Raw genomic sequence first — 12,018 nt, 5'->3', positions numbered from 1 at the left:
AGGAATGCTCTTCCTATGGATGACAGGCTCAGATACATGGGCTTTCAAATGCCTTATAAATTGAATTTCTGCATTAGAAGTCAACAGGATTCTTTACTTCATTTGTTTTGTCAAGGTGAAACTGCCTCTTAGGTTTGGTCTTATTTGAAAGGTGTTTTACAAATTGAAGAGTGTGACAACCCGAAAAATTTATTTTTTATAAGCTCAGTCAGTCAACTCAACTGAGTGTCAAAATCATTAGTACAAAGTTCTAGCATGGTTACAGGTCATTGTAAGGAGTTTTAAGCCTAAAACACTTAAGGATTAAGTGTTAGAAAGTACCCACTAGAACCACAGTGTAGCAAAATGAACCCTAACCTCATCTAAGTGAGTTCACGGCCACGAGACCATGAGTTTACGGCCGTAAACTCAAGAGCATATATAAGGAAAATGGTCATTTTAAGTCATTTCTCTCATTTCCTGGCCAATTCTTCTTGGTTCTCTCTCAACTATCATAACAACAATCACCCTAGATCTTCAAAAGAGTGAGTATTCTATCCCTTGATTAGTTAATATATCTTATTAACTAGCTTCTTACATTGATTTCATCCATGAAAATCATGTTTGTTTAGATACTCAAGAAACACCAAGAACACACACTAGTGTTCTTGGCGAAATCGACTAGTTCAAGCTCCTATATCGTAAGCACTCTTCTTCTAACTTGTTATACACTAGATTACACATGTTTAGACATTAGAAACATCAAGAAACAAAGGTTAGGAGAGAGTTCACGGCCAAGGATGTTCTTGGGCCGTGAACTCCCTTTTATGGTGCATAGATGCCCCAAATTCCTTCCTTAAGCCTAGAGACTAGCCTAGCACATTACCTTGATGTGTTTAGGACTCAAAACAATCAAAATACCATCACCCATAGGTAATTATGGCCGCAAACACATGCCAAAATGGTCTATCGGCCTAAAACTCAATTTAAGGGTGTTTTGATGCCACAAACACTTCCTAAGGCTTAGACTTGAAGTTAGGATGCTTCATTATGACTTTTAGGACCCTAAACAACCCTCATAAACATAAATGGCCATGAGTTTATGGTTGTAAACTCATTAGGGCCGTGAACACCTCAAGAGCTCCAAAGAAAGTGGTCTTCCTCATCCTAGGGTAGAGCTAAGGTCCCTAAATCATCCCTAGCCTTCAAACTTGCACTTACACATGAGTAGCCATGAGTTTACGGTCGTAAACTCCCTTGGGTCGTAAACCCATGGTAGTAAACTCATGTGAGTGCCATTCTACCTTCCTTTGTTGAATCACATGTGATTCCAGCACTTGGTCAAGGTCTTTCCTAGTCCCGGAAGGTGTTTCCTTTCATATTGTTGTTTATAAACACTATATTCATGTCAATATGTGTCCTTCTATATCATTTAGGACTTATTGTGTCCCGCGACTTCATTCGTGGAACTTCTCATCCTTACACGCATACCCGTTTGAATCACCCACATCAGGTGAGTTCATACCCCGTAATGAATCTTTTAACTATTTTAACTGTTTTAAGGTGGGGGGCGGGAATACAGGTTGAACACAATGATAATTGTGTAAATGTTTGTTGTTAAACATCTTTCAAAATGTTACTTATGTTATTTATATGTTGTCAAGACATTTCAAAACTGGTTTAAAGTTATGTTACTTTATAGTTATACAAAACTCCGTTTCTTTAAAGTAAAAGCATAATTTAGTAGAGAAATGAGTATGTTCGGTAATAGTCCAAGTAGAGCACTGGTAAACTATTATAGGTATAGTTTAGGAGAATGCTATTCATTACTTCAAGTACAATGAAGCACACAAAGAAACAATACCATAACAGAACAAACAGTGAAGAGAATCAAACAATACCATAACAGAACAAACAGTGAAGAGAATCAAACAATACCAAAACATAACATAAAAAACAAGTTAGGTTGCTATAGCATGAGAGCACACAAACAGGATCTAACTATACCAATGAATCACTAACGCATTAGTGATAGTTATATCGGGTATACATGATCATATAACTTTAATGTGAATTACACGGCTTGCAAGAGATTGTTGGGGTCGCGTTTGATTCCCTTAATCTCTTTACATTGGGAGCGTTTAGTAGAGGTTCTAACTTTCACATTATGACCGTAATAAAACAAATATGTTTTTTAGGTTATTAGTGCATCCACATGTCATTATAAATAACATCTGTGTATTTACTTTTCCCATTACTTTCATAAAGTGTCGGTACCACTTGAAACTTGATCTATTTTCTAGTCAAGATAGTTATAAACTAGGGAGAATATACTTTTACATTTGACAAAGGTATAGTCGGGTATAACTCAGAACAGAAGATGCCTTGGTAGAAGGCTACGATTAAAGGTTAGGATCGTAATGCTAGTTTTATGATTCCTTAATGTATACACTATAGGATACATATATGCTAATAGATTCCGACAGCTAATAGGATGTGTTCTCTTCGCTTCATTTCCTGTTCCCGTTGGATTTGAGCTTGGAATGAGGTAACCCAATCTATTATCTACCTGAATCTATATATAGCTATGCTTTGTATACATTAAGTCATCATAAGGGTACCAGGCATGGATCAGGTCATAGGACACAGAATCAACGCACAGTTTTTCTAGTACAAAACTTACTTATCAAAGTCAGTACTTTTGGTATACAAAACTAAAGATTTCCCAGAAAAGGGCTTAATCCATTTTATTAAGTCAGTACAGTTTTAGAGACTTTAGGTGAGTAACTCTATAACACCTTAGTTTATACACCATGTTTATATATAAAACTAATATCCAATAGATAGTTAAATGTGTGTTTTCTGCCTTACTTCTTGTTCCCGTTGGATGGTGGGCATAGGGCAGATTCACCCAGTTAACTTTCTACCCGATATAAGATTATATATAGCAGTATAAACAAAGCTATTATAAAAGTAGTCACTGTTGTCATTAGTTTACTATAAGAAATATAGGTTTTCTTAAAAGAAATCTCCATTAGATACAAAGGAAGCATCACAAATAACTCCATGAGTAACAAGTGAATACACCAGGGTTATATATGAAAATGATCTAACAACCAATGGAATGTGTGCTATTCGCCTTACTTCCTGTTTCCCGTTAGGTTGTGAGCTTGGGGAAGATGCGCACAATCGATTGTTTGTTTACTTTGAGTATATATAACTTGGACCCACTTAGTACGCATAGAAAGTCTTGTAGTGTCATTTTACTTAACTTTCATTCATGTAGGAAATATAGGATTTTCTAGAGGAACAAGCGAACCTTTCAAAACGGAACTTACAGCTTACATCACTGTTACATATACATTTTCCACAACGCTTTACAGTTTACTCACATCACTTAAATCTTATGAACTCACCAGCTTAATTGCTGATCAACTCTTTCAAATAACTTGTATTGTCATGAGACTATTAGACAGGTGCTCGTGCTGGGACTTCAGAAGATGGAGCATTACAGCTTCAAGTCTTGTTTTTTTATTTGTTTATGACTTCTATGTTTTGTGAACACACACATTGTAAACATTTTATTTCTAAATGAAATGGTTGTTCATTACTTGCTTACCATATACATATCTCGTGACACTTGACATGACGTCCTCGACCCCCGAACGTTTCCACCGTTCCGGTTTTGGGGTGTGACAAAGAGTCTTGAAATAGTTTCAGAACTTGCCCTCAAGTTTTGGAATTTGTAAAGTCTTACACTTTAATACTTTAATTCCAAAATAAACCTTATAATTTTAAAAGTTTAAAATTCAACCCTTATACTATTATTATAATTTTAATTATATAGATATGTATAAGAATATGTCCGTCTTACCATTAGTAGGTATCATTCACGAAGTCGGTCTAGAAGGGGATATAAGGTTACTGCCTATAAAATGGCGGTTTAATGGGTGTCCACTCTCACCCACCGCTTCCTTGACTGGTGGAGGGTCGTTAGCCGAAAAAGGTAGGATAGGACTTTAATCCTCATTAAAAGTATAATGAAACTATAAAGTAACTATACATTATTAATTCCCAATCTTAGTTACTTTAGGAAAATGTGAAATAGGTGCTAACCCATGAAATTACACTTTGTACATTACCAAGTCGTTAGTGGAGCGTGTGTGGTTAACCGGCACACTAATATGGACTAGTAAGAGTGGCAAAGGGTAACTTCACTTTATTATAGATCGGTGGAGCGTGTGTGGTTAATCGGCACATCAATTAGGTAATATAGTTAAGGGTACCAAGTCAATTTGCATGGTTATTCACACGTTGTTTGTGATCCTCGGCATCCCAATCACAAACTTGAGAGGGCACAATCGAGATTCAAACATGCCATTGAAAAGTTCAATGTATCTCAAAAGATCTAGGAGTTTCAAATCCAATAAAACCTAATAATAAAATATTTCGTTGTTATGGTGGAAATTGGTAAATCGTCATTTACCGACCTTCAAATATTTTATACTTGGATTACGGCATCCCTCTTCCAACTATAAATATTTTGTTGGATCCTATCCTTAATATTTCATTTGGGTGACTTATTAAGGACTCTTTATCTAATAAAACTTGTCTTTCTTTCTTTCAGATGTCTTCCAACAATGCTACTGGCTCAAACCCTACAAGCTCCTTTTCCCTTATGAACTTGTGTGGGAAAGTCACTTTTGATGGATCTAACTTTCATGAATGGATCAGAAACATCAGAATGATTACCCGCTATGAGGACAAGGAGTATGTCCTCGATAGGGAGCTTAAGGTTGTTAATGAAGCCACTGCTACTCCTAAAGAGTTTGCGGACTTTGTTGCACATGAGAAGGATGCTACTAAAGTGTCCTACATCATGTTGGCTACCATGACTCCGAAACTTCAAAAATCCTTTGAAGATTTCTACCCCTATGAGATGCACTAGGCTCTGATGGATACGTACCATCAGAGTGCGCGTCAGGAGAGGTATGAAATCACATCCTCCATTATCACAGCCAGAATGAAGGATGGTGAAACCATCACCAGTCACTTGAAGAAGATGCAAAGGTTCGTTGACCGGTTGCTAAAGCTCAATGTTGACTTCCCTGAGGACATGGCGATTGATATCATTATCCATTCCTTACCTCCAAGTTAAGATCATTTTCGTATGACTTATCATATGAATAAGGAGGAAGTTACACTTAGCAAACATCAAGGACTCTTAAGGACAGCTAAAAATGGCCTTAAGAGTAAAGCGGTTGTTACTTCTACTCCTTCAATAGCTCCAGTTCTGGCAATTGGGCAGGGAAAGGGGAAGAAGAGGAAAACCCCTTCGAAGGGTACCAAGGGAAAGTCCCTTCGAAGGGTACCAAGGGAAAGTCCCTTGATGCTCATTCTTGAAAGGGGTATTGAGAAGGGTGCTGAGGTTTATGTTGTTAGATGAACAAGCATGATCATTTTTTCATGCCTGAGGTCAAGGTGTTGAGGGTTTGCTGTTCAGAAGGGTTGTAATTGCAGTACATTGGATGGGTCCCTGGTGTGATGTGATCCTTTTCATTCCTTGGAATAGGATCTGGACTTGTTTTATCGGTTCTCACTAGAGAATCTGAGGGGCAGTGGATTATTGGGGTTTGTTATTCGAGGAGAAAATAACGTGGTGATATCTTGAGAGGACGATCGTGCTATATGTCAGGCTACTAGAGTTTCTAGATTCCTAAGAGTCAGAAGGGGTAGCGTAGTGGCAGATAGGCATGTCCTTTTCCAAGGAGGAGTACTTGTTTGGATTCAAGTGTCCAGAGAGGAAGATAGTAGTGTGATATGAGATCCTTTCAGTGGTATTGTTCGGTTATTGGTTTAGATCTACTTATTATTGACGAGCGATTTCGAGGGCGAAATCTAATTCAATTGGGGGAGAATTGTAACATCCAGATTTTCAGGGACCTTAATGTGTATGTTAATCTTGAGATTGAAGGAAGGACTCGACGAGTTGAGGGACCAACTCGCCAAGTCGAGTCGAGTTAATCGTGTGGATTAATGAGTGGACTCGACGAGTCAGAGGAGGGACTCGCCAAGTAGGTACTGGGCAGAGAAACTCTAATTGTCCGTGTTTGTGACCTATTTAAAGGCACTTATAACCTCATTTGCGGCTACCCTTCCCAGAGAGTATTCCTAGTCGATCTTTGAGCATATTGAGGGAGAAAGAGAGCCATATTGAGCATCTTGGTGTATCTTGACAAGGAAGAAGAAGTTTTTCTAGATAGGGACAGAAGAGGAATGATAGATCTGTTGATACTCGACCAAGGGCTTCTGTTAGAGGTATCAAATTCGAACCTTTCTCTCTTGTTTGTGTAGATCTCATATCTTGCATATTAGGGCTACTTTTTATGTATACTTTCGGGATTGCAGGATTTGGGGTTCATGTGGAAGCTTGAACTCCAGATCTGGAGTTTAGGAGACCCTTAGCATCTAAAGGTTGATTCTTTATTCAGCTGTGATGAAGTCCTTGTGAGGTAAACCTTTATTAAGGCATGTTCTTGGCATTTATTGCCCAAAATGCCATGCATAAACGTAAAGAATACGACTTTACAATATAAGTAAGCACCTAGAGATTGGATCTGAAGTTTGAGAAAGTTTTATGCCTTAAAAGTCGTCTGAATGAGAACCAGACCGAGGGGACTCGCCGAGTTCATGGCCTGACTCGACGAGTCGGTAAGGGTTTGTCCCGATGGGTTGATTGAGTGTTAAATCAATGAGTTAGGGGTCAGCTCGACGAGTTGAGCTGGACTTTGTGAGAATTCTGAGGATACGATGGGACTCGACGAGTCACAAGTGTGCACTCAACAAGTCGGGTCAAACAAGGATTGTTGACTCGAGTTTGACTTCTATTGACTTTAGGGTTGGTCAGAAATGAGTAATAGAGATCATGGGTGGGTAAAATGGTCTTTTTATCAAAGAGTTAGAGAAAGAGAAAGAGTAACATCTGGTTTACTTAGAGTTGAGAATTTGAGTATTGATTAGAGATGTTCATTTCTTGCGTTAGGTGTAGGCTAGTTCAAGATTTGCGAGCGAGGTTAATTACTTGCTGCTTGTCAGGTGAGTCTTCTCACTTTACACTACTTGGAGTGGTATTTATGTGCAGACCGGAGGTTCTTATGTGTATGTGTACGTTTGAGATTTATGTGCATTTTGTTATATGTGTGCTATGTGTTATACAGACCGGACCGGAGGGTCCAACGATATTGACCGGACTGGAGGGTCCAACGATATAGACCGGACTGGAGGTTCCAACAATACAGACCAGACCGGAGGCTCCAACGATATAGAGCGGACCGGAGGGTCCAACAATACAGACCAGACTGGAGGGTCCAACGAGCTACGGGACTGGAGGGTCTCGCTGAGACACATTAACCGGAGGGTCATACCGAGTTTTAGCCTCGAGTGGCTTATGTGTTGTATGTGGTATTTTGGGGAACTCACTAAGCTTCGTGCTTACCGTGTTATGTGTTATGTGTTTCAGGTTTTCTCAAGATTGCAGGACGGCACCGGCTCGATTGTACACACCAAAGGAGAATTATGTTTTGAGGATCCTGGATTACTATTTAAATTAAACACGAAGTTATGTGTTACGATATAAATAGATGACATTTTTATGAAATATGTATGAGAATTATATGTTTTAAGGGAAAACTTGTTTTGAAAATTTACGTCGTTACATATTAGCTTCTTGGTTTTCATTATATTTGATCCCATAATCTTTGTTCTTGTGATTAAGAGCTACTTCGGTCCTTGCGGTTGTTATTTCTTGTTGTTTCTGAGGTTGATAAGTCATAAAAATAGGACCTTGTCTGTTTTCATTCACCCATGCATGAGTTTTTGGACATTGGAAAGTGTTATGAGACTCGGGTTTGGTTTTGAGCTTTATTTAGCCAAGAAAAGACATAAAGTTAGGAACATTATCAATTAAGACAATTATTAGGACAAGATCTGAGAAAAGGATGGTTGGTCCTTAAGGATTAAGAGCTAAAAAATAAAATCACTTTACATCTTAGTACATGGGGCGTAAATTGGGCTACCACCAGCATAGCCTGATGTTTCCCCGATCTTCCTATTTGAAGCTTTACAACACATGGAGCATAAGTTAGGCAAGGCGTAGCATCAAAAAGTGTTCTTGGACAATATTTGTATTAAGTCAAGTGGAAGGGGGGAGGAAAGTTTAGTCTTGGAAGGGTAAAATGGTCTTTTACCCAGTAAGAGTAATATTGAAGAAGGACCCTTGAGTATGGGTTTTTACCTTAGTTTTGATTAGGGTTTCATTATGTTTGTGATTAGTGGGAGGTGTTCTATTATCACGAACCTGAGTGTGAGATTATCTGTGTTCAGACTGAGGTGAGTCTCTTCACTGTACTCGTGGGTCGAAGGCACCAATGTTGGATCACTGGATTATGTTTGTAGGATTCTATTTGTCTTGTGAATCTTGTGTATGTCTATATTTATTATATAGGTTGGGCCCGATTATATGAGCGGGGACTGATTATATGGGTAGGGCCCAAATGATATGGGTTGGGCCTGAATGCATGCGTTGGGCACGAAATACGTATGTTGGGATGGGCCCGTTCTTGTTTGGTATATGGTATTTTGGGGGAATTCACTATGATTTGTGCTTGCGATTTGTGTTTAAATTGTTTTCAGGTACTTTCGGTTCAAAAGGAAAGAGCTTGGCATGATCTTTTTTCCTACCCCGGAGTTTATTTTCACATTGTATTTTGATTCTTATTGTTGTTTGAGTATACCTTATCATACTCTGAATATCTTTTTATTGGAAACAAATGAATGTTAGTTTTTGGGTTACTCTAAAAGTAAAATTTTTACCATGAATTTTTGGAACATTACAATTATATTATATTATATTATATTATATTATATTATATTATATTATATTATATTATATTATATTATATTATATTATATTATATTATCATAAATCAATGAAAATGAAGTAGGGATTCTAAGGATGTGGGGAGTATACCTTTCTAATCCTTCCCAGTATTGCAATATATAGGTCTAAACCTATAGTAACTCTCTTACCGAATGACTAAAGAAACTGTATGGCCGAGCTTCTCTAAAAGACAAGTCATACATGTCTTCAATAAATAATGTAGTCGATGGTAACGACCATGAAAGATATTAGTAGTATCTCGAAAACGCTTGGCTAACGCTTACGTGTCTCTATAAAAAGGGCGACTCCAGCTATATAATACTGTTACAGTTGGCCATGTAACTTAGGATCTATCATACATGGCATATGACTTCTCTTAAGTACCAATTTATGTACCTTCGTTTGATAGAGCATTAATGATGATTAGACTGAAGCAGGTCCTTCCAGCCTTGGCGATCATTCTTGATGATACGGGACATAAGAAGGGATCAAACTCAAAAAATGAGGTACCTAAGGCTGGAGGGAGTGGTGCCACCGAAACCGTACTCCCTCCCCCGCCACATAAGCGTCATGTCACTTTTTACCACTCAAGTGTGGTTTCTTGCCACACTAAGGGTGCGGTCCCACACTTTTCATTTCTTTTATTTTTTTGTTTTTTTAAGTATTTTAATTTAATAAAACTTCTTTTTTTTAACTATTTTAATTTAATATAACTTCTATTTTAATAAAAAAAAAACATAATTTTTCATTACTTGAAAATTAAAAAAAACAGTACATTGCGTTACCAAAAAAAACCGACGCACATGACATTTAAATAATCCTAGAAACTTAAAAAACATAAATAAAATAACTAAAGCAAACTACATAAAATCGTTCTCCGAGAACTCGTCTTTGGAGTCATCCGGTGGATCCAAATTAAGGTTAATGTTTTGAACCCCGTAAATGTGTTCCACCAAGTAATTGCGAAGATTTTGAAATGTTTCAGTGCAACGTATCTCTGCTCTTCTGTTTATATACTCTTCGCCACCAATTTCTATTGGATGTGTCTCTGGTATGGTTTCTTCCTCATCAAACGCACATATCGCTCTTCCTTCGTCTTCAATAATCATGTTATGCAATATAATACATGTATAAATGATTTCTTGAAGTTTTTCCTCGCCCAAATAAGCTGCTGGTTTTTTCAATATGAACCACCGTTTCTTCAGAGCTCCAAAAGCACGCTCAACATCCTTCCTAGCTCTTTCTTGAGCTCTCTTGAATTTCTTTCATCTAGAACCATGTGGAGCTGAAAACGATTTAACAAACACAGCATACTCAGGATAGATTCCATCGACTAGATAATAACCATACTTATATGGCGTTCCACGCACTTGAAATGAAGAATCTGGTGCGGATCCATCGTATATGTTGTTAAGTATTGGTGAACGGTTAAGAACGTTGATGTCGTTAATCGAACCAGGAGAACCAAAAAAAGCATGCCAAATCCACATATCTTGTGATGCAACTGCTCTAAGTATGACCGTTCGGTGACCATGATCACCTCGGGTAAATTGCCCATGATATGCCGTAGGGCAATTTTCCCATGCCCAATGGAGACAATCTAAGCTTCCTAGCATTCCAGGAAACCCATGCACACTAGCATGATGAGCTTGCAATTGCAGGATGTCATTACGTGTAGGCTTACATAAATATTTTGGACCATAAAACTGAATCACAGTATTGTAGAAAAAATGGAGACTATCTCGTGCTATCCTAGCAGACATCCTAAAACTTTCGTCTAACGCATCAGGCGGAATGCCATATGCTAACTGACGAAGTGCGGCCGTGCATTTTTGTAACGGAGTGAAACCGAGTGTACCTCTAGCATCGTAGCGTTGTTGGAAAAAACTGCACTCCCTCGTTACATCTTCAACTATACGTTCGAATAAACCTTTGAGCATTCGGAATTGCCTACGAAAATACTACCCTTGGTAAGTGGCATTCTCTGCAAAATACTCTTGCACCAAACGTTGGTTGGCTTCTTCACGATTTCTGTAAATATATCTTCGTGTTCTCTGTTGAGAACTTGCAGATGCGTTGGTACATACAACGTCGTATGTTTGTTCCGCCATTTGAACACACGCAATAGTGGTATCAAATATAGTCTGAAACTTCAGAAGATGAAGAAGATGACTTTTTTTGGGAGAGTAGTGATTTAAAAAAAATGAGAGAGAGAGGAGATTGTGTTGTGACCCATTTCACTAATGACATCCATGCAAAACAAGGAGCATGAAAGGATGTAGAAGTTAATGAGTATAATCAAGCCTTCGAAAGCCTAAACTTTAGGACCCATTTCACTAATGACATCAATGAGACGCCCATTCTGGTGGGACTCAAAGGACCTCGAGTTAAACTAAAAAATGTAACTGGGGAACACATTGATCATGTATCAAACTTTCACTGGGCTATTAAGATGATCCTGATGAACCCCATTACGGAGCCTCTACTTTGTCGGGACACTCGACGGGTTAGCACCATAATAGTTGTACAATTTACTAATAAAAAGTATTAACAGTTTTGAAGAGTTATGCAATAAATTTTGTAAGAGTTCCATACAGCAAAGAAGGTTCCAGCAGCAGGCGCATGCCATATTTGCTTGTAGGCGAAGAGAACGACAGTCTAACAAAGCTTATTTTAAATGATTTCATGAGATCAATATAAAGATGCCTACCAGGGACGATCCGATTATCATTGCATCCTTTACTTATGGTTTGTTGGAAAGATAATTTTTAAGAAAACTAGTGGGAAGAGAAGGGCATAATGTTGAAGAGATGATAAGAAAAGTCAACAGATTCCTTCGACAGGAAGATGACTCAAAAAAAGTTAGGATGGAAGGGAAAGCATCGCTTCGAGAAGAAAATTTTGGATTAAGGTGTCTAAGCTCACAACTAAATTGGTATGTTTTTGTAATTACAAGCGTGGGTGTCATGGTCCCAAAGGAGTAAGCCATTGATTTAGTTTCTATCTCGCTTCCTAAGTCATATGGTTAGTTCGTGAAGAACTTTCATACAAAGAATTTTGATGTGATCCTAACTGATTTGACCGAGATATTGATAGTTGCT

General features: G+C 38.1%; 1 protein-coding gene across 1 annotated transcript; it reads right to left on the bottom strand.

Annotated features, from left to right (window-relative positions):
• Window positions 1-10,182: 10,182 nt before the first annotated feature.
• LOC145099111 (uncharacterized) lies at window positions 10,183-10,857 on the bottom strand. Its single transcript, XM_079036698.1, has one exon. The coding sequence runs from the start codon at window positions 10,855-10,857 to the stop codon at window positions 10,183-10,185; it is 675 nt and encodes a 224-aa protein (XP_078892824.1).
• Window positions 10,858-12,018: the final 1,161 nt, after the last annotated feature.

The sequence above is a fragment of the Lactuca serriola genome, chromosome 4 (assembly GCF_051521515.1).
Source record: "Lactuca serriola cultivar US96UC23 chromosome 4, Lser_US96UC23_V15, whole genome shotgun sequence".
In the NCBI taxonomy this organism is placed as follows: domain Eukaryota; kingdom Viridiplantae; phylum Streptophyta; class Magnoliopsida; order Asterales; family Asteraceae; genus Lactuca; species Lactuca serriola.
Note: the sequence above shows the minus strand (reverse complement) of the source record. Positions and strands in the feature narration are given on the sequence as shown.

Excerpts from the sequence above, each read along its gene's own strand:
- LOC145099111 (XM_079036698.1), bottom strand. The coding sequence starts at position 10,857 with ATGCTCAAAGGTTTATTCGAACGTATAGTTGAAGATGTAACGAGGGAG.